At 30.0% G+C, this 24843-nt stretch overlaps 1 protein-coding gene across 1 annotated transcript; it reads right to left on the bottom strand.

Moving 5' to 3' along the window:
* Positions 1–21737: 21737 nt before the first annotated feature.
* On the bottom strand, positions 21738–22962 carry LOC115722916 (EPIDERMAL PATTERNING FACTOR-like protein 4). The gene is made up of 2 exons (XM_030652289.2): positions 22531–22962; positions 21738–22406 (listed from the first exon to the last, which is right to left on the bottom strand). The coding sequence occupies exons 1-2, from the start codon at positions 22673–22675 to the stop codon at positions 22156–22158; spliced, it is 396 nt and encodes a 131-aa protein (XP_030508149.1). The 5' UTR covers positions 22676–22962; the 3' UTR covers positions 21738–22155.
* Positions 22963–24843: the final 1881 nt, after the last annotated feature.

The raw sequence follows: 24843 nt of genomic DNA, 5'->3' as shown, positions 1-24843 counted from the left end.
ACCATGAACATATTTGAGGCATCAGAATTAGATTCAAAGATTTTTCATTTTAAAGCACCCTGACACCCAGTGCTCGGACACCCCAGTGCCCAGATTGACAATCTGTCAATTCGGACCACTTCCAAGTATCAAATAAAAAAATAGAAAAAACGTGCATCTTCTTTGTCTTCATAAAAATAAGAAAATAGGTACATTTGGGGAAGAAACAACACATCCTGGGTGCCAAAACAATGACCCAGTGCCCAAGTTTACACATTGGGTTGGCCCAACGCCCAGGTTGAGACCTGGGGCTGGCCCAGTGCCCAGGTTTACATTTTTTCATCATGGGCCAATTCTGAGGATTGTTTCCCATACGTCTTTCAGACATATTCTCTATTTTCAGCAAAGATTAAGATTCAACCTTTTTGGGGACCAAAACAAAACTTCCAAATGGCCTTAAACTGGACCCAGTGCCTAAGTTGACATATTGTCAACCTTGGCAATTTCCAATCAGTTTCTTGAAAAAGTATTCTGGGCATTTTTCCCTTCATAATTAATAATAGAGATACGAGCAAACTCGAGAAGGAAACCACAATCACAAGGGCATGAAAGTTGAACCCAGCGCTTAGGTTGACAATCAAGCTGGTGCATTGGTTTCAATCATTCAAATGATAATTCTAATGCAAGAATTCTCCCTAGAATGGTTAAGAATGGGGTAGGAGACCTCGTCCTTAAGTTCTAGAACCTCAGAAGTATCAAAACGACATCTTGAATGCTTTGAAATAAGCATTTAATGCCTAGGTTGACATATGGCTTGGTGGGCTGGATTTTTCTTATTAGACTCTGATTCCGTCTCAACTGTTCGTCTAGTTTTTCACAATAACTAAGAGCAATAAATTCAGAAATGTCAAATTCAAAATTTCATATATTCACATGTTTGACATGGTAATTTACTCAGAAACCGGGTAATTTTGAGTCTCCCATTTTTGCAGAACAAAAATACCTCCGGGAACTAGTGACCAACGTCACTGGAATACAAAAATGGACTAAGTGATGTCAAAATATCACTTAGGCATCAAAAAGCACATCCCTAGCATGTTTTCCCACTCACTCAGCGTCCAGATTGACATCACATGTCAACATGGGCGTTGGGATGTCAATCTCAGCGCAAAGCCCTGGATAGCCTTCAGTAAAATGACCATAACTCACTCAATATTGATTCGATTGATGCGATTCAACTTGATTTTGAAGCTATTTCAATGCTATATCAAGTCATGTCTCACACTTCAATCACAATTATGATTCTATCGACTCTAAATTTCATCCCAAAGGGAGTTACGAGTTTGTGCCTATCATTTCGATTTCTTCCGCACAATTGATGCTAGTTTCTTCTAAGAATTGAATAGGGACTAGATTGGCCTTATTTGTTACTGTGCTGCTCGCAAGCCAGGCTAAGGCATCAGCAGTTGTGTTTTCTTCTCTTGGGATTTGCCTGAGAGTGTAACCCTTGAATTGTGCGAGCAAATCTTGTATCTTGGTTAGATAAGCCATCATTTTCTCTCCCCGGGCCTCTTACTCTCTTGAAACATGATTCATTACCAATTGTGAATCACTACAGACCTCAATGTATTCAGCATGCAGCTCCCGAGCAAGTTTTAAGCCAGCAATGAGGGCTTCATACTCTGCCTTGTTATTGGAAAGTTTAAATCCAAATTTGATTGTCCCATGTAGAAGTTTCCCCCTAGGTGTGACAAGGGCGATTCCCGCACCGGAAAGTTGGTCTATAGCCGACCCATTTACATGCAATTTCTAAGTAGGTCTGTCTTCGTTGTTGTTCAGTAGGGGCCATTGCATTGGTTCCGGGTTGTCCCTTATGTTGCTTTCTTCTTTGCCCGTGCACTCAGCCACAAAGTCTGCTAAGGCCTGTCCTTTAACTGTTGTTCGGGGTTGGAAGATTATTTCATACTGACCCAACTCTATTGCCCATTTAAGTAATTGTCATTGTTTGCCATTGTCTAAAACAATTTTGTGCGGGAGTCCAAACTAACATATTATGTTCTTCACCACAAAGTCCAATACTTTTTCAGATGTAATTGTTGCCAAAGGCTCGGCTTCCGTCCACTTTGTGAAATAATCAACTGCGAACACTGCATACCGTACTCTACCCTTACCCTTGGGTAACTGTCTGATCAGGTCTATTCCCTAAATAGCAAAAGGCTAAGGACTTTGTATCCGAGTTAGTTCGTTGGGCGGTGCACGAGGTATTTTCGAAAATTTCTGGCATTTGTCACATTTCTTTACATAAGCCTTTGAATCTTCCATCATGGTCGGCCAAAAATATCCTTGCCTTAGTATTTTCTTTGATAGGCTTTGCCCTGCTGCATGGTTACCACAGAATCCATCATGTACTTTGGACAGGAGCCGTGTAGCTTCTTTTGTTACACATCTAAGTAATGGCATGGGGTTATTCAAATACATAAGTTTAATTTGCATCTATACATTGTTTTTCAAAAGAGCATCCGAATTAATTATTAGAATTTTGGAATTGAAATTCTAGTTAAGTTAATTGATTGGTGTTTCACAGGTGGCAACGGTAGTTTGATTAAATGGAAGCTTGATTAGTTGTTTATTAGTTCATGTGTTTTTCTTAGTTTTTAATCTTACTCGAGGATGAGTAAGAAGTTAGTTTGGGAGAATTTATTAGACCATTTTTAGTCTATTTTTTGGACCACTTTTAAGAGTTATTTTTCTTCTTTGTTGTTACTTTTTCGACAGTTTTACACTTGCTTTCCTTTGTTTCAAGTTCCCAGGGTTTTAAAATGCAAAATTTGTTAACTACTGAAAGGACAAGACAGGAAGGAAAAGGTGAAAAATCGTGTTGAAATTCTGAAGGCTCATCGTGGTGAGGCCTTTGGTGGTCGCGACTAATTATCGTCGCAGGGAGGATTATTTGTGGTCGTGACGAGGAGCGAAGATAGAATCAAATGATTTTGACTCTATACAATTGTCGCGATGGGGCTATTTGTAGTCGCGGTGATGTCTCTGTACGGGATGTGGGGTGATTTCATCTTTTTGTTATTTTGAGTTGTTAAAACTGATTTTTTTTATAAGAGGGTTTCAAATTTTTAGAAGAATTATTTAGAAAAGAACCCTAGAAACAAAAGAAGAAGACTCTTGGAGTGAGCGTGTCGATCTGATTGAGTTCTCCACCTAGTTTCTTTCTCTTCCCTTTAATTTATTATGTTTTATTTTGTTTTCAAACATGGGTTTGAATGTTGAGATTATGAACTAATTTCTCAATTGAGGGAAATGATGAATGTTGGATGATTTAGTTCGAAAAGTTAATGTGATTTGTTATTTCTTCTTTTTGGATTTTTATGATTTTTTCATATTCGTGTTGATATAGGTTCTAGATTGATCACCTTTAACATGATTTATGATCCTAATTTGAAATATGAAAAGTGAATATTAAGAATGCTCTAATTGAACAAACACATGTTTTGATGTGAAACAAGAGTATTCATATAACTTGTGTGACCCTTAGATTATTTCTTAATGCAAATTATATGTTATTCTATCTTAGAGATGCAATAGATGGAATATAGTTTAGAACATTTATGATCTGAAAAGAGTTTATGTTATTTTTTATAATATGTCACTACTTAAAGAAAGAAGAATAGTCAATAGCATTAACAATTGAGTAATTGAACAAACTGGATTCATATCCTTAATTTCTCATCCATATTTGAACAACCTTTATTGTTTTCTTTAATTTTCTATCAGTCTTTATTATTTTCTCTCAAAGATTATTTTTCAACCAAATGGAAACATAAGTCTAGTTTAATGGTAATCAATTTCAATTCCTGTGAGTTCGACCTCACTTTTGTGAGTACTACTTGATACGTGTACTTGCGTAGTTAACAATAATCGTAACACATCTCTCTCTAGTTTCTCTCTCTAGAAATTAGAGCTTTCACACTTAGCCAATTTTCTTGCAATCTCGTGAGAAATAAAAACTCAAAGTAGACGTAGCTCCATTACCATCGCGACATGGAAAGTGAACTACTATAAATTTTATGTGTGTCTCTAAATTATATACTTACATTCATTATTCATCTCGCCAGTCTAGCGAGCTGATGTTGGTCACTTTTCAACTTCAACAGTGATGGAGATACTCCCATGGATTATGTGAATCCTACTACTCAAGCAAAAGCAAGAGTCGATGGAAACCTGTCAGAAGCGCCCAGTCATCCTACTACGAAGACTTAACATACCGAAAAATATGTTGATGGAAATCCCATCAATGAAGATGACACAGAAGATCCAGAGGATGATCCTGAGGATGAAGATCCTAAAGGTGATGGAAAAGACAAAGAAGAGGAGTATTACTATGAGCCAGATCCTAAGTCATTCAAATGGCTAAAGAACTTGCTAAAACCATAAAGAAGCTGGCGGATCAGGAGAAATTCTCCCGTCAAATGCGAGAAACTCTAGCAAGATTGGAGACTATAATTAAATCAGGGGAAGTGGCTTCCGATGAAAATATTTTTGATGACCCTGCTCCTCAGGAAAATACTACTATGAAGATAAACCTGAAATATCGTGGAACATTTGATCCTGCAAGGGACAAAGGAAAATGTGTCATGGGAGAGCCTACAAAAAGACTGCTTTAACTGCTCCACGAAATAACATGAATACTGCCAACAAGAAACACAAAATAAATTCTGATCTTTTATTAAGTAGTAAATAAGATTGTATAAAAATGAGTTTTATTTAGGGCATAAAATCTCAACACTTGCGCCTCTCAATAATGCAACCAACACTTAGTGAATTTTTCTAAGTGTTAGAAAGGAAATCATTGGAGGTAGAATTAAAAGGACATGGAGAGAACGCGACCAAGTACATGTCAGTGTACGACCATGTCACCCACGAGACCTAAAACTTGTTGTGCGAGAAGGTATGTCCAGTACAAGTAGTGGAGGCACCTCGCCTACATACCTTAATATTCTGACAAAGGGTACGCTGCAACCATTACTCATGCATGACCAGACCACCTGACACCCGACAGTCACTACTTGGTGCAAGACCACCTACTGCATCCTATCATCCGTAGATGTACAATGTCTTACTTGTCCTTTCGGGACCACGAGAGTATTGTCTTGTAAACTAGGGCCAATAAAGCCCCTATAAATACCCTCTTTTCAAGTTTGAAAATAGATTGGAAAATCATTGTAATCCCAAACATATTCAAGTAATACAACATTCTTTTTTCTCTTACTTCAAGTTCTTTAAGCTTTGCTTTCATTTTTGATATTGAGTCTTTGGTTTTCCAGCCTATCTAATTGATAAGTTCTTAGGTCAACAAATTACTCACAATAAAAAAAATATATATATAATCACAATTATTACTAGAAAATAAAAAATAGAAACATAAACGAATAAAAAATTAATGTATATATTTTTTAATAATATAAATAGATATTTAATGAAACACACAGGTGATAGATTTTCCTTTAATCTGTATATTAATTAGGAATTATATATTTTTTATTTGGAGTGAAATATGAAATGATATGGCATATATATTTATATATACAAATGTATGATTATTAATTATTGCCCTTAATTTTTCCAAAAATACGTGGACCAATGCGACTGGGACACGTGGATTTGAGGAGTAGAGTTTTGAGATAATTTGACTAAGTCTTTTTAGATCAAGAGTATCAACAAGAAAGTACCTCCCGAAGAAGGTATGAGGGGTCCATGTACCCCCGAAGGGCAGAGCTATAGCAAAACACCTCCGAGAGGCACCAAACCCCATCTGAACAGTCACCTCGCATTTAATGCCGCATGGGAGAAGGCGCATTGGAACTGCCATAAGTATTAAGTCTGACGGCGGAACCTCTCTTCTGCAGCTATTACCCTATGATTAATAAGCCTAGTGACGGCTACTTTATGAGGGATCACATTAGTCAAGAAGGGATAAAGGATTATATTCACCTAACCCCTAAGATACCTAGGGTATAGACCATGTATTTCCCATTTTATATTTGTTGGGAATGTGTGCCCCTACTGAAAAAATACAGAAAGACATGTAGATCAGTTCTAGGGATCACCCCACAAAAACACTATAAATACCCCCCAAACACATTGAGAGAGGGGTCGAGAATTCTGGGTTTCATAAGAACCAAAGAGAGAAAAACTACCAAGAATATTCTCTGTAATAAATACTCTCATAAATAAAAAAGACTCGTGGACTAAGGCTCATTAATGCCCCAACCACGTAAAAATCTCATGCATTAAACTTCTTATAGCTTTCTTACATATTATTAAATTGGTTGCCGAAAACCTCGGTCAACATTAATAATTTTTGTTGGTTTAACAAAATATTTTAAGAATATTATAATATTCCGTTAAATTTAACGATGTTAGTAAAATTAATTTTAAAAATATATATAAATATTAATATTATTTGTTTTAGGATTGAACCGATTTTAGATTGATTTAAATATATATAACTATTAATATATTATTTCTAATATTATTAATTTTTATTATTATTTTGAATTTCATATTCTTAAACATTATCTTTATTTTAAATATTATTTTAAAAAAATAAAAAACTAATAAATAGTTAATTTCCTTTAATTTATAAAATTTTAAAAATAAAAAATATAACTAAGTATATGTACAATGCAAGTACTTGGTTGATAGGAATGAAAATATAAAAATAAGAATGAGAATAGAAATAGGAATAGGAATAGGAATGGAATGGAATAAAATTTAAAAATGCATAAAAAAAAATTGATAAAAAAATTATTGAAATTTTTCTCTTGTTACATTAGAATGGTCTTTTCTTCCTTTTTAAAATGGAATAGTCATTCTACCAAAATAGTAGAAAGAGCATTCTATTGGAGTATCATCCCAATACTTTAAAATGCAACTAAACAAAAGAATTGAATGAACATTATTTTTTTTCTATTTCATTCTATGTCATTACTTCCAACCAAATGTCACCTAGGATATATAAAAAAATATATACTAGTATTTGTGTAATTATTATCCTATATTAACATTATATCTTGATTGCATTCGACCACATAGAATGGTTCCAATCCAAAATTAATAATTGAAAGAAATAAAAGAGCAAAAACTTAAATAAATTGAGGACCATTTTTTTTTCTTAGTACAACATTAACTTATTCACGGTCATGTTGACTGTCCCCTCTTGTTGTTGGTTTTCAACATTTAGTGCTTGAGATTCTTTAGGTCTAATCCAAAACATCTTGGACTACGAAATGGCAATGGCACAAATTCTCATAAATGTTCCCTTCAAGGGTACAAAATAATTCAAATTAGAATAATCTTATATAATTTATAATGTGATCATTTTACCTCTAGTTCCCTACCCTAACCCTAGCACCATATTTGAAAAATAAACTAAGGAAAAAATCCCACAAGTATAATAACTCAATGCTACATCGAGTTAGTAAGAAAGTATGGAATGAAAAGATTGACAAGTTTTTTACTAACTGCAGTGTGGTGATATGTATATATGTAGAAGAAGTAAAGAAGAGATAGTGGCCTTTTAAATCAGTGAACTCTACCACCTAGTTTACTAGCAACACCAACTATCCATGTCAAATCAAATATCACTTCAAAGATAAAGATAGATGAAATATTTCTCTTTTCTCTCTTTCTTTTCTTGAGAACCCAAAACAAAGAAAAAAGTAATAATAAGTGAAGGTGTGAAAGAGAAAAATAAAAATAATAAAAAAAAAACCCTTACCTGACCCTATATATGGTGGGTATGGTATTGATTTTTAACCTTTCAATTAATGTATTTTAGAGCTACCATCCCATATTTTTTCTAATCTCGTTAATATGTCTCACCTAGTCATGGAATATAACTTTCTTTTTTCTTAACAAGAAATAAAAAATCATTTTACATATTATATATTTGTGAAGAGAAACATACATATAGAAAGTACACTTGTTATCTATATTGAAATTTAAGAAAAAAATTTACTCAAATTTTTTCTTCATGATAGCGTCCGTTTTAATTATTTAAGAAAATTTGTAAATTTTTAAAAAATTTATAATAGTTTATAATTTTAAAAATAAGATTTAAATAGTTACTTACCATACATTTAATTTTTTTTTAAAAAAAATTAAAGATTGTTCTAAATATCTCGAATGTTATTACGAAAAATTTCACTTTTAGTCACAATAAAATTTGTGACTAATTATAATTAATAGTTCTTATGTTATGACTAAAAAGTATGTGGCTAAATATATTAGTCATAAAAATTACAATTTGTTGTGACTAAATGTATTTTTAGTCACAATACTTATTGTGACTAAAACTAAATTAGTTATTGACAACTTGTAAATAAATATAGCATTGCTATTAGGCACCAGTGGTATCCAACACCTTTCATAGGTGGCACATTTCGATTAGTTAGAGATAATTCATAAAATATATTTTCTTAAGTTATATGGGACCCGTTACTTATATTACACCAATAACGGTATGACAACAAGAATAGTACTAGGCACTAGTGGTATTTTTTAGCAATTCTCAAATAAGTACTATATTTTAGTCTCAAGTACTTTTTTATTGCGACTAAAAATTCATAAAAGTCATATATTTAATCACAAAAAAATCATATTGTGATTAAAAATTTAGTAATTTTTTTATTTTCTCAAGAATATTTGTGTTCATTCCCCAAAAGTTTACAATAGAGGGGTGTTTCAGTACACCTTGTAAGTATTTTGACATCTATATTAGCTTTCTAGTTTTTTTTATTATTATTATGTATGTTGTATTTATATAGGATTGTCATTATTTTTAAAAAAGAAAAATTAAAATAATATTCAATATATTTTGTTGCACACCTAACTATTTTATCTTATATGTGCGGTTAGAAATTGTTTTAACCTTATTTTAAGCATTATAAATTATTCAGAATTTTTTTAAAATTTACCGTTAATCCTAAATAATTACAACTTACACTACCATAAAAAAAAATTGACTAAAAGATTTTTGGATGCGGATATAGATAGAGAATGTATAAAATACCCCTCTTGGTGATGTACATGTAGACAAATCTAATTTCATGAATACCCCAAAGTTTTTTTTTTCATAATAGAGAAATGTCTTAGATGAAATATTTGGATATCAACAAATATTTTAAATCATAAAATTATTTTGGGTTGATGCACCCCTACTTGTTTCGACATCTAGAAAAAAAAAAATTTAGTCTAATTTTTTTTTATATTCATGTACGTTATAGCTATTTAAGATATCCTACAAAATTTTAAAAAATTCGGAATAATTTACAATGTAAAAAATAATGTTCAAACAGTCTATTTTACACGCGTATAAAATAAAATAGTCACTCGTGCAACACACTGCTTGAACACAACTTTCGGCGTGTTAAACTTTTCCGAATTTTTTAAAATTTTGCAGGATGCCTTAAATAACGATAATTTACATGATCATGAGAAAAAATTTGACTAAAAAATTATTTCGGATACTAAAACAGAAAGAGATGTATCGGTATATCCCTTTTAAGGGGGTGTATTATAGAATTTCCCAATTATTTTTTACTACAAAAGATGCTTGTGTAATTGGAAAAATTTATAATACACATTTATGTTGGTATCAAGAAGAGTTTCTTAGTTTTATTTTTTTATGTCGTGTAAGTTGTAATTATTTAGGATCATTGGTAAATGTTTAGAACATTTTGAATAATTTATAATACTAAAGTTAATTAAGATTCAAACAGTTGTCTACTATATGTATAAGAAAAAACAGTTACTTACAAAAAAAAATATTTGAACTTTATTTTTGGCACTGTAAATTATTTAAAGCATCCTCAAATTATTCTTTATTTTTTAGCCAAAAACACTAAAATAGAAAGCCTTTTTTATTTTTATTGCTCCAATCACACTCCCTACTTTAGTTCATATTTGATTACTTTAATAATATTTTATAATTTAAATTTGTCAAATATAAATTAACTTTATAAAATACTGAAAAAATTAATAGTATTTTTTATTAAAATACTATTAAATAATATTAGCAAAAGAGTAGGGAACTCTCAATCCATTGTAGAGAGCCATTTTGTATGATTGGAGCTCATCTTTTTAACTCTCACTCTCTATTTTAGTTAAGGAGTATGTTCAGAGAATATGGTTAGAGATGCTCTTAATTTTATTTATTTTTTAAAAAAAAATTCATAAGTAGTCTTAAATTTTTTTTTTTTTATTTAAGCGATAAACTCAAACCCAGGACCTTCAATACACCCACCCACCTATGACCACTTGAGCTAGCCTCAAGTGGTTATAAGTAATCTTAAATAACTATAATTTAAATAATCTTAAAAATAAATTGCACTAAAAAAACTGTTTGGGAGACCAATACAAATTAAAAGTGCCAGAAAAGAGTATTTTCAGGGAGTGTAATAAAATTACTATGTATAATATAATAATATAAAATAGAGTATTATTAATAGGCATTATTGTATGTAGAGCCAACTTTACTATCTAAATTGGCGCCTGGCAAATATTAGCTAGTGATATTCCAATGGGATTCAATAATTATGCCAAATAAAAATACAATACTTTTTGTCAAAAAAAAAATATATAATACTTTAATAGTGCTAGATAATACTAATACTTTTCATATATAAGCTCTTTGGTGAAGAAAGAGGGAGTGGATTTTATAATGTTTTTTTTTTTTGTTGTTAATTAGAATTTTTATCTCCTAAAATTTGACATGTACCAAATCATGCTCTCTGAACTTTTAAGATCGTTAAAAATACTTCTTGAACTATTAAAATTGTTGAATTTAAGGACTTTTGTCTTAGTAAGAAAAATCTAACATGGACGAAAATTAAAGGGGCATGATTTAGTACATGTCAAAGTTCAAGGGGCATGATTTGGTAGATATCAAAGTCTAATGAGCATGGTTTAGTACATAATCAATCACTGAAATAGTAAAATTGTATGAAATTGAAAAAAAGTCATTAAATCTAACAATCTCAATAATTCAGGAGAAATTTTTAACGGCAAAAAAAATTTAGAGAACATGATTTGGTACATATTAAAGTTTAGGGGGTTAAAATCTTAATTAACCTTTTTTTTCATTAATATGTTTAGCTAATTGCTTCAAATATATATAATTTGATATTTTTAAAATTAATATTTATAGTTAAATTTGTTTAGTATTCATGGGTAGTACCCATTAAGAAGTGTTATATATATATATACATATATGGAACACTTCTTAATGGGTATTATCCATTGATGGTTACTAAGCAATTTAACTATAAATATTAATTTAAAAAAAATATTAAACTATTAGATTTTGATCCAATGACGAATAATAAAAGATAAATTTAGATTTCTGTGCTTAATTTAACTACTTAATAAAAAAGTATATCAAAAAATATTACTTTTTGCACTATATTAAAAATATATTTATATAAAAAATATTTGAATCAAATTTAACTTTTTTTGCCGAATTTTTTTTTTTCTTGATTTTTTTTTCAGCCAATGAAACAATTCTAACTAATATGATGTAAAAATGAGAGATTTTTTTAATTAGATAGAAAAACTAAGCATAAAAACTCAACTTTTCATGATATTATCCATGAATGGGTAATATCCATTAAGAGTGCACCCATATATATATATATGCTTAGATAACTATTTTTCGGTGATTGTGTTGATTGTTAGACTTTTTATTTGGGCTTACATTAAATTTTATTGGTTTTATTAAAACTTGGGTTGATTGGATAGTTCTTTGCTGTGTTAGCCCATGTTGTTGGTGATCAATTGTTAATGGGCTTAGCATCTGTGTGTAAAGTCTAGGTGAAGCAGAAGTGTGGCCTTTTCTAGTTAACTGAAGCCTTTGATGAGCAGGCCCAGTCCAACTAGGGTTTTGTAGCTAAGTCCCCTCCCTAACTCTATAAATACATATTGTCTCATCACAATTGTATACCTTTTGATAATCAGATAAATAAACTGTTTCTGATTTAGAGATCTAGGGAGGAAGACTTAGTTGATAGTATTGCACTATCAAATTGGAGTAACTGCTGTTGATCAAACAGAGATAATTGCTATGGATCAATCAGGTACACATACCTAATTATTATATCTTATTATTGTGTTCTATGTTATATACAAATAGATCTTGGGTATATTATTAATTTTCTAACATGTGGTATCAGATTGCCTATTGTATATGATTTAGAACCTATAATTAGTATAATTAATTTGCATATGTTAATTATCCATAATTACATATGAATTTGGTTATTATTTTATGTTGAATTTTTTGTTCTTAAATCTTAAAACTTTAGGGGTTTTGTTTATCATCAAATTCTCGTTCTATTGATATATTACATGCATGAAATCATTGTGTATATTAAGAGAATTTTAACTTTAAAGTTTTAGGGTTTATATAATTATAATATGAAATTATAATTTGTGTTTTTTGATTTTATTGTTTTTAATTTAAAATTGATTATAGATATCTCATTCTTAATAGTTTATGAATGTTCTTCAATGATTAATTTTGTATTTTGATCAAGATTGAAATCCAAATAAATTTTTTTTTTTATGTTCTTTATTTTTTGGATAGCTTTTCTTTAGATCTATTTTTTTTTAGCAATTAATAGCCGAAATTAGAGACATAGATCTATTAGAAATCGTAAACCAATCAAAATCCCTCTTTTTCCCCTCCGTTTCGTCACTTTTATGGCCGGAATTTCATCCCGACCCGACCGGGTTTGAACCGGGTCGCACAAGATCCATGTTGCAGCCATGGAAGCTGCTGGAGGTTGAAGACAACCTGCTGGGACGAAGCCCACTCGCGGCTGCCGGAGAGTGAGAGAGAGTGAGGTAGTTTCGTGACTCTGTTTTCGACGATTCTTTTTTCCAGCATTATTAGAATTTGATTTCTGATTTTTTGGTGATTTTTAATTAATTTTTTGACGCCGTTTAATAATTATTATTATTTTAATGATAATTATGCAGTTAAAAAATTATTAAAAATAATTTTTGATGATTTTTCAAAATCCGTAAATCATAGAAAAAATTTTGGGTTTCTTCTCGTTCCATAAGATATAGTCACTCTCTTATTTGATTTATCTTGACTATGTAATCTCCACCAATATTCTTTCTTTCACATCTTTCCATTATTTGTTGTTCTAAAATTATAAAACTTGATTGTTTGATACAAAAATAATGTGTTATGGTGGACACTTTATTTTTTTTATTATCAATATAATAAAAGCAATTAATATATCTCTTTTGGAAATTTGGTTGAAAATTATTAATTTTCAATGATTGTTTTATCACCAAATTTCACATGTTGAAGAAAATATTATATCTTTTGGTTGACTATATGTGTAATAACTTGCCCAAAGGTAGTATTTACATATATTAGTTCACATTCCATGAAGTGAGTTAATATTAAATGTATATATTTTAATTATTTGCCCAAAGGTAATAATTTAAATATATAAATTTATTATTATTTTTTGCTTGAATTAATACATATTTTTAAGAAATTTATTTGCCCAAAGGTAATAAAATTCTTAAATGATATGTATTTTTTCTTTGTTGTTAACTTCATGAAGGTAGATCATGTGTGTGTTATATTCTCACCCCAAAGGGGAGTTTATAATGACCAGTTGACTCTACAATATTTTCTAATGCATCGCTCATATTGCTTATTCAAGTTTTATTTTTTTGGATTTTTTGGTCTCCTTTCTACGAACAACAATAACGTTTTCATCTGAATTCTGAATGCTTCCAACTTTAAGACATGGAAACGAGATGTGAAAATTAATTTAGGCATAATAGATTTGGACTTATGCCTTCGAGAAGAACAAAATCTGCTGATCTTATTCTAATATCAGAATTGTTGCCCAAAAATTCCTCATGCACATTAAAAAATTCAAATCATCTTAGTCTCATTGCTGTGAAACGTTTAATTCCTGAACATCTTTTGGTGGTTTGTCAAACACCACAAATGCTAATGAATATTTCAAAGCAAAGAAAAACTATTTCACACTAGTGAAATCGCCGTTAGCTTGGACATCTTATGAATGCAATGACAACCATTCAGTATGATAAATCAAAGGAGTGCGAGGTTTTATTTTAAAAATTATTAATGTTCAGTACAAGTTGAAAGATTATAATATTCCTCTTCCCGACTTTTACACTATTCTTCAAGTTCTTCATGCACTTCCTGCCTCTTTCAGCCTTATCAAGACAACCTAAACACTTATAGTAAAATATAAAGTGTTAGTAACCTTATTTCTCAGTATAAAGTTAAGCAAAGCAAGCTAACAAAATGAGAAGAATGAGTCTTCTCACTTTGTTTCTCAACTCAAGCCCAACAAAGGATAAAGAAAATATGAAAAGAAGCAACCACAACCAGGGGCTAAGGGATCTCAGAAGATAAGTGAGAGGGAGTCAAAGCTTAAAGTGACACTTATGTTAGAGTTGATGTTATCTATATTGGCACACTTATTCTTGAATTACAGTTTAGTGTTCAGATTGTTTTGAACAGTAATTTCTTGATTCCTACTTTTAAAGTAATTCAGTTTCGCTTCCGCTTATAGTTAAACAATGATTTTCTTTTCGTTTTGCCAATTATAGTGTTGACATTATGTTTGACTCCGAATAATTGGAAACTGTTTTTACTCTGATATTCTTTTCAAATTATCATTGACTTCCTTAGCTTCCTTTTTCAATATTGTGAATATTGTGGATAAGAAATCTTATATTAAGATAACATTCTTATTATTCTGGCACGATAAATCGGGTCATATTTCTAAAGAAAGAATTGATCGATTACTTCTAGCTAAAATTCTTTCTCCTGTTGATGTTTCTGGTTGTGATACTTGTGCTGATTGTACTGGTGAAAAATTGACTAAAATAAGAAAGCAGACTGCTCACTATAGTCACTCTTTATAAGAGATTATCCACACTAACATCAGTAAACCTTATTCCAACGCGTTGTGCAGCAACAAGTATTTTATAACTTTTATCGATGTTTTTTCTTATTATGGCCTCACCTACCTGATCAGAGACAATCCAACGCTTTTGATAAAGTCAAAATCTTTCGAAATGTTCTTGAGAAATCATTGGGAAGAGTCATAAAATTTGTTCATTTTGATCGCGGAGGAGAATATTCTGGTTGTTATATAGAATCTAAACAACACATGAGGCCTTTTGCTGAATATTTTCCAGAAAATTGTGTAGTTTCTCAATACAATATGTCAGGTTCACTGAGAAAAATGGCGTTGCTGAAAGGAGAAATCGCACTCTCATGGATATGATCAGAAACATGATAAGTAGAACAAATCTTTCAGAGTTTTTAAGGGGTGAAGCACTCATGACTGCAACTTATATTTTAAATCATGTTCCTAGTAAATCTGTTCCAAAATCCTTTTGAGTTGTGGATTGAGAGAAAGCCTAGTCTAAATCATCTTCATGTATGGGGTTGTCCAGCTGAAGTACGGATTTATGATCCTAATTTGAAAAAGTTAGATTCGAGAACAAATCGTTGTTATTTTATTGGTTATCCAATGCGCTCAAAAGGATATCGCTTTTACTGTCCTACTCGTGGTACGCGAATTATTGAATCTCAGACTGCTAAATTTCTGGAATTTTATGTTGCTGAAAATATTACTTCACCATCTCTTGAAATGGGGGAGTCATCTAAAGGAAATTTTATTCCTATCTCTTTTTCAAGAGATGATAATAATAGCAGTCTTATTCTTACTCTAGTTGATAACACTCTCATTGCTGATGAATATATTGCTCCTAAAATCTAAGATGACAAGGGTCCTACTATTGATGAGGAACCTATTATTGAAGAAGGTTTTGTTGTTAATGAAGATCCTGTTATTGAAGAAATTCCAATTGTGGAATATGTCATTCAAAATGGTGGTCAACAAATAGAGGTTATTCCAGAAGTACCTCCTATATGGAGATCTCAAAGACAAAAGATGTCAATAAGGTGTGATGATAAATCTATTTACCTTGGAGAAGGTGAATGTGATCTTGGTCATTTTGTGGAACCTCTTACTTATAGTGAAGCACCCAATTGTCCACATTCTTCAAAATGGATAGAAGCTATGGATGATGAGATTAAGTTCATGGACAAAAATAATGTATATGAGGAAGTTAGTTCTATTACCTGATGGTTTCAAACCAATAGGTTGCAAATGAATTTTTTCTTAAGAACTAAAAGGATAAAATGGGACAGATTGAAAGGTTTAAAGCGCGTTTAGTGGCTAAAGGCTTTACTCAAAGAGAAGGTATTGATTACACTGAAACTTTCTCACCTGTTTCTACTAAAGATTCATTCAGAATTATTATGACCTTAGTTGCGCATTTTGATTTAGAGTTGCATCAAATGGATGTTAAAACTATTGTTCTGAATGGAGAATTGAGTGAGCAAATTTTTTATGTCTCAACCTGAAGGCTTCGAGGAAAGTAGAAATGACAATTTAGTTTGCAAATTGAAATGATCTATTTATTGTCTCAAACAAGCATCTCACCAGTGGTACTTGAACTTTGATAAGGTTGTGACACTGTTGGGTTTCATCGAGAACAAGTTTGACTAGTGTATTTATATGAAGATCAGTGGGAGTCATCATATTTTTTCTTGTTCTTTATGTAGATAATATTTTACTTGCCAGCAGTGATTTGTCATTACTAAATGAGACCAAAAGTTTTCTGTCTACCAATTTTGATATGAAAGATCTTGGAGAGGCATCTTTAGTTTTGGAGATTGAGATTCATCATGATAAGAATTGAAAATTTCTTGGCTTACCTCAAGAAGCTTACATTAATCGTGTGATCAAAAGGTTCAACATGGATTTGTGTAAAGCTGATTCGTTCTTATTTTGAAAGGGACAAATTTACTAAGCAACATTGTCCCAAGAACAACTTAGAAAGAGAAGCAATGAAGAATATCCCATTTGCAAGTGCAGTAGGGAGTTTGATGTATGCTTAGGTTTGCACTAGACCTGATATTGCTTTCATGGTCGATGTTCTTAGGAGATATTTATCTGATCCTGGCCATGATCATTGGGTTGCAGCTAATAAAGTTTTGAGATATTTGCATAGAACGAAGAGTTTTATGCTTGTGTATAAGCATGTCAACAATCTTTAAGTTGTTGGTTATTCGTATCTCGTATTTTGGTGGTTATGTAGATGATTTAAAGTCAACTTCTGGCTATATTTTCACTTTTGTTGGTGCTGCTATTTCTTGAAAAAGTGTTAAATAGACTTTGATCGTATCATCTACTATGTATGTTAAATTTGTTGCATGTTATGGGGCATCTTTGCAAGTTTTATGGTTAAAGAATTTGATTTTAGAGATACGACTAGTTGATCCTATTTCCTCTCCTATACTAATCTATTGTGATAATAGTATTGTTGTTTTCTTTTCAAAGAATAATGAGATTAGTAGTGCTTCTAAATATAAGGAAATAAAGTATCTCACTATTAAAGACTTGGTTAAGAAAGGAGACATTGTGATAGGATATTGAAAGACCAAGTTGGTGTTTGTAGATCCTCTAACCAAAGGATTAAGTGTCATATTGTTTGATAAATATGTTTTTAATATGAGCATTTTATAATCTTTTATTCCTTTGGGTTAGTGGGAGTTTCTTGCTTTATCTTTTGAGATTACAATTATATGTAATTTACTTGTTGATGTTATGAACTACTTTGTGGGCCAATACTTTTTTGATTATTGGATGTTTATGCTTTCAGTTAGGCTTTGTTATATTCTCGAGAATAATTGAATTGAAAGCATGTAGTTCATATCTTGTTGTGATCATTGTCTTTTAAATTTATTTGCTTAATGACAATGATATGTTGTTGGCTTAATTCTTTAAGCATGTTTAGTGACACTTACTTATTTTAAGTGGTGTATGTTTAATTTCACTGGCTTATTTATTAAGCATCACGGTATCAGTGAAATTGAGGACTGATAAAGATATTATGTTATTTTAAATTGATCACATGTTGAACATAATTCCTTACCACACTACTAGACTTATTGACCATGTCGATTTAATACTTTGGTATTTGTGATTATGAATGTCTTTTGTTGAGTTAAAAACAATATGACTGTCATAGTTCATTATCAAAGGTTAAATTGGACCGGTATGTTGAGATGCTATCAGAGAACTATCATTTTTTAAAGTGGCCACAAATGTTTTCCTGTTGTTCAACCCATGAGTCGTTTTCAAATAAAATTATTTTAATATAATATATATATATGCATTAAAATTAATGTAGCCCAAGTGAGAGAATGTTAGACTTTTTATTTGGGCTTACATTAAATTTTATTGGTTTTATTAAAACTTGGGTTGATTGGATAGTTCTTTGCTGTGTTAGCCCATGTTGTTGGTGATCAATTGTTAATGGGCTTAGCATCTGTGTGTAAAGTCTAGGTGAAGCAGAAGTGTGAGCTTTTCTAGTTAACTGAAGCCTTTGATGAGCAGGCCCAGTCCAACTAGGGTTTTGTAGCTAAGTCCCCTCCCTAACTCTATAAATACATATTGTCTCATCACAATTGTATACCTTTTGATAATCAGATAAATAAACTGCTTCTGATTTAGAGATCTAGGGAGGAAGACTTAGTTGATAGTATTGCACTATCAAATTAGAGTAACTGCTGTGGATCAAACAGAGATAATTGCTATGGATCAATCAGGTACACATACCTAATTATTATATCTTATTATTGTGTTCTATGTTATATACAAATAGATCTTGGGTATATTATTAATTTTCTAACATTGATGACTTCTTCAAACTTTTACATTAAAGAAATTAATTTTTAATTACGCATAAAATTTTAAATTTAATATTTTTTTTATTTTTTATAAAATATATAAAATTATATAATATATTTATGTAAACTCTCTTTTTTATTTGTCATTATCATAAATATTAAATATAATATAATAAAAATAAAAACACATATAGGATGAAGTTATTTATAATAATTGAAAGTTATTGGAAATATAAATTCTTTTAAATGAGTTAGATTTTATAATGGTATAAGTTTTTAAATAATTAAAAAATATATTTTTTTATTAGCAAACTTAATTTTTTATTCATATATATTTAAATTAGATATTTTTATTGAGTTAATAAGTATAATAATACTCACATAATTTGTAAAATAAAATGGATTCTTACAAAAAACTAAAAATATATATCACTTATAGAAGATATAATATAAAATAAAAGTGATCATAAAATGAAATCTTATTTGATTGGTGTTTTTTCTTATATATAAAGAAAAAAATAATTTGTTTAGTTCATTTAAAATAATTTATTTAGAATATTTCTTTTTTGAGCTATTAAAAACTTATAGAATTGTATATATAAAGTTCTTAAAATAAAATTAATTAATAATAAATTATATTTTATTATGTATTACGTGAAAAATAAAAAAATTTATAAACCAATATTAATTAAATTATAAATAACTATTTTTATAAGTATAAATAATAAATTATATATTCGATGAAAAATGTAAGATATTAAAAATAAAAAGTAAATAAAAACTTATAGGGTAAGAAATTAACCAACCACTTATAAAAATACTATTGGATAAATCTATATGACATAATAAAAATAATATTTATAAATTATATGAATAATACCTACATAATTTATAATAATGTAGGACATTTAATTCTATATTTGAAGATGAAATTTTATGCATAGTTTTGTTTGTATGTAGTTATGTTTTAAATAAAATAGAAAAAATTAAAAAAAAAATTAAATATAGAATGAAAAAAGGAATAATACATAAAATACTAATTTTTGTAAATTTTTTATAATTTTGCGTTCAAAGTTTTTTTTTATATTTTTACGGTATTTTATAAAAATACAAAAAAAAAAAACAACATGAAAGTAACAACAAATTAACATAAAAGTAATGTACAAATAACAAAAAATCAACAACAAAATAGTAAGAGTACAACATAAAAATACATAAAAAAAACTCGTATTTTATGTAAATAAAATTTAAAAAACCGTAAAAAAATTTAAAAGTCTGTACAGAACATATTTTTGTAATTCTTTTTGTTATTTTTATATTTTTTTAAAATTATCTCACAAACAAATTTAGTATGCACCTAAACTTTTGTTGTGCTTTCCTTTATTTTATAATATATATAGATTAGATTAAAAGTTTTGAGGATGAATAAGAATTATTTTTGGGATTACAATTTTATTTTCTTTATATTTATTTTTCAAAAAATAAAAACTAAATAATAATTGTGCTATTTAAAAATATCTCTCAAAATAATTATTTTATATTTTTTTAATCAAAATTGTAATTTATTTAGTCAACCTAAGAATTTTGTGTAAGTGTTTTGACAAAATAAATAAGATGAAGTCATTTTGATTCCAAAAATAATTTTATTAAAATAATTTAAATAAATAATGATTTTGATTTATTTATTGTTATTTTTTCTTTGCCATTTAATTCTGATAATTAATAAAGACTGATAATTATTTAAACAGATGTGTAAAGTAAAACAATAATACAGAGATGATGTCATTTCACTCTACTGTATAAAAAATTGTCACATAATAAAAATAGTTGTTAGATAACAAACATTTAAGTCAAAAAGTATTAAGGAAAAATTAATTAGATAATAACAAATTTGTGCTATTTAACTGAAATAAACAGTTCTTAAGTATTTCAAAATTTATAATACAAAATTTATTATATCAAAGGTAAAACTAAATCTTTTTCATTATTGCTTTGTTAATGAAAAAAACCTTCATTATTGCTGAACAAAATAATATTATTATTATTATTTTTATAATTTCAAAATATCTGAGAATTAGGTAATTTATATTTTAATTGTATATATATTTTCAAAGAAAGAGACGAAGAATACAAACAAAGGTAGTCCAAATGACATGTGTGTGTCTGTATCATATTTTTTTTCTTTCACCATAAATCGTTTTCCTGCAAATTCTGCCTCCTCCTATGTAATATTTGCTCTTATATACTAATTTAATATATTAATAACACTTATTTTTATACCAGATTACAGGGAAAATGGAAACCCATGTTCCTTCACATGCATGCAGACATTTATATATAATTGTCTGTATTACACCTAAGAAAAACAAGAAAAGAAAAGTCTTCTTTAACTAAAAATAAATATATATACATATTCATCAGTACTAGCAGTACTGTTCACTGCTCAGGTTTAAATTAAGGAAAAAAAAGGAGCAAATTATTATGATTTTTAAATTTTAAAAAAAAGACTAAAGGGAGATACATTAAGGATATGAGAAGAAAGAATATTAGAAAAAATCCATATTGTACTTAAATAGCATGCATATGTTTATATTTAAAAATATATTTGTAACAGTCAATTTATATATAAATATACACACACATAAATACCCAGATGTTTTTCAGGCACTTAATTGCTTCTTTTTTTAGCTACCATACCAGCCATGCAAGAGTTGTACACTTTACAACCAAAACAAGAGGTAGAGAATGGCAAAATGGTAATTATCTGAAACTCTAAACTTTAAACTAAAAAAATTAAAAATAAGTCCTACTAATTAATTATTAAAGAATCATTTCTATATTATTAACACTTAAAAATTAAAAATAAATTGATAAAATAATGAAATAGATTTATTTTTTTTATATTAAGACATAAAAATAATAAAAACAATACCTAAAACAAATAATATTTATATAAAAAATTAACACAGAAATTATTAGAGAGACATACATACAATATACATATACATTTACATATAAAATATATATATACCTCTCGATAATCTCACCTAAAAAAATCTTACATTCCCAAAGTTCTAACTTGTCTCCCACATTGAATCATCATCAATATATATATATCATTAAAAAAAACTCAACATTAATAATGAAGTTCATGATGATTAAATACTAAAAATGCTTTTAATAATTACTGACAAGAGTTTCAACCCAAAGAAGAAGATCATTCACCTCTGTTTCTCATCACTGTGTTAGCTTAGCTCAGAGCTAAAAGCTTAAACCTTTGTAGCTTGCTTTTAATATATAACTTAAAAAAATCTTCTATTTTATTTATTTATTTTTTACGGCATAAAAAGGTTGTTGCCACACTTGCATCTCCAAGCTTCAGGATAATACTCGAGAGGAAAACTCAGACCGGGTTGAATCGGTACATGAACCGGTTTACAAGGCGAACACCTCCCACATTTCGATCTACATGTCGGCGGAGATGAACCCGGTCCGGCCAGTCTCTTCTCTGGTTCCAAAACTCCACTCTTTTTAACAATTGTACTACTACTAGTAGTAGTAATACTTCTTCTAATTCCTTGCCCACCTAACCCAAAAAAATAATAAAAAAAAAAGAGACAAAAACAGAGAAGAAATTAATAAATCACTGCCCGAGTCAAAACGACGTCGTTAGTTTGCTAATGGGTTTCTTCTTATTCATATAAACTTACCGATGACCTGTGTCGGTACGAGAGCTGACGCAGAAGCGAACAAAAGAAAGGTAAGCGCCGTAATAGTAGAAAGCCTTAGAAAACGACACTGGTGGTAGTTATTGTAATGTCGTTGGTGGTGTTGGCGGTGGCGCAGTACGCCCATCGCCGAGCCGGAGTACGTGGCGCAGGTTAGCCTCTGAGAATGGAAGTGGAAAGAAGAAGAGAAGAGAAGAAGAAAATAATGAATTGAGTTTTCTTTTAGCAGAGTTGTAGAAGAGAGTCCAAGTCAAAAACAGAGACCAAAAAGATGGGTTAGAGAGAGATAGAGATAGCTTCTGTTTATTATTATTATTATAATATTATGTCAGGGGTTAAGGAGGGAGGGAGAAAATGGAGCCCTGTTATATGAGAGGGTGAATGATTGAATCCTTGATAATTACCATAAATTCCTCGCTTTTATGATTATTTACAAGAATGACCCTAATTTCGTTTCAAGGAGGGAGTAGATTATTGGGGAGATGGTAGAGTTGTAATATTTGGGAAAAGAGAGGTGGAATTTTGGAGATGAAAAACAAAGAGGGACAGACAGCGCACGTGTGGTTGCGTACGTGTGGGGGATAGTGAGTAAGAAAGGAAGGGGAGGTGGGGGGAGGGTGAGTGTATGAGGGTGGTGTGTCTCGTACGGGACGAACATCTGAATCAAAAGCTTAAACCATACCCCACTCTCTCTCTTCCCCACCATTATTGATCTCTTTCTCTCTCTCTCCTATTAAATTCTGGTTGGGCCCCACGTTACAGAGAGAGACGTCGTTGTTATTTTCTGATTTTTGTTTTTTATTTCACCTTATTAAAAAAGAAAAGTAAGGAATTGGGTCAAAATAGAGGAAGGAAGGAAAATAATATAAATGGTGATGAGTGAGTGAGTGAGTGAGTGAGTGAGCGAGTGAGGTGTAGGGAGTTGTATTAAATGAAGCCGCATGATATTTGTGTAAGTGAGGGCCAAGATAAATAAATATTAAATAGATAGAATAGTGTTTATAAAGTAGAGTAGTAGGGATTTGGTAAAATATGGAAAATATTTGATTTGATAGGTTTTGAGTTTTTGTTTGGCATTTAAAGCATAAGAAATTTTTATTTGTACATATTTAGCGTCTGTACTGTGCATTTTCTTGGTCAGGGTCTGGTTTTGGATTAGACAAAGTAATGTAACAAGGTTTGAGAAAATAAAAAATAAAAAAATAATAATAAATGTCTTGGTTTTGCTTTGTCAATATAAATGTTCATTGTGGGCCTCTTGGTATAAATTGAGTGAGGACAAGTTCCTAAATTGTAGGCAAAGAATAGGGCTCTTGAAATTGAAAAAGATGAAGCTATTGGGCCCCCAGATTCTTTAGGCCTGACTTGAAATAGTGGGCTTTTTTATCCATTTGAGTGATAGTGGTGGTACCATGCATGCTTCTTGCTTCTCTTACACGATTATGTTGACACTTTGATTGTTGATAGAACGGAACTTGAAAAAGACACTTCACTTGAATACTTTGTTAAGAGTATAGCCATTTAAAAGAAGAAGAAAAACAAAAAAAATATTGAAAAATAAGTTAACCCATACATTATTTCACTTTATGATGTAAACTTCTCATCACTTAACCTAATGGCTAATGCATTATTTGCCTAGGCAAATAAGAGGGTCATTTCCTACTACTTCCATTTTATTTATTTATTTATTTATTATTACTATTATTATTATTTCATGGTGAACTTGCTCAAAATTAAACACGGACTAAAACTATCTCCAATGGTAAAATTGAAATTTAATGTTAAATCTACACTAAAAAAAGTATTATTTCGCTAATATTTCTTTTAATTTCAACTACTATACTAAAAAATATATATTTTTTATTATTTTATTATTTTATTAATATAGTAAGAATATTTTAATATTAAATATTCATCAAATCCAATAAATTATATTACTAACTATTACTGTTACTTAGAATTTCTCCTAAAGTAGCAGTTCCGGACGAAACTAGGTGGCAATGGGACCCACACTACAAGATACGTCACCTTAATTACTCTCGGAGTCTATTATTTCAAAAGAATAATAACAAATTAGTCATCTCCGAGAGGGTCTAGCTGGACTGTGAGCATCTCTCGTCTTTTCTCCTCTGCAAGAGAAGTATACCTGGAGAAGAGTACGGGAGGACTAATGAAATGTGGCATGTCACTCAAGGACCTAGACACAGTATATGCATTTAATGCGGCAAGGAAAAAAGCATCAGAAGCCTTACTTTGATAAGCGTGTTTAAGAGATTAAACCCATCATTTCCTAAT

Source organism: Cannabis sativa, chromosome 9, assembly GCF_029168945.1.
Source record: "Cannabis sativa cultivar Pink pepper isolate KNU-18-1 chromosome 9, ASM2916894v1, whole genome shotgun sequence".
NCBI classification, from domain to species: domain Eukaryota; kingdom Viridiplantae; phylum Streptophyta; class Magnoliopsida; order Rosales; family Cannabaceae; genus Cannabis; species Cannabis sativa.
This window is presented reverse-complemented; position numbering and strand designations above follow the sequence as displayed.

Excerpts from the sequence above, each read along its gene's own strand:
- LOC115722916 (XM_030652289.2), bottom strand. The coding sequence starts at position 22,675 with ATGGGCGTACTGCGCCACCGCCAACACCACCAACGACATTACAATAAC. Across the intron at positions 22,407-22,530 it reads CGTACCGACACAGGTCATCG|GTGGGCAAGGAATTAGAAGA; the intron begins GTAAGTTTATAT and ends TTTTTGGGTTAG.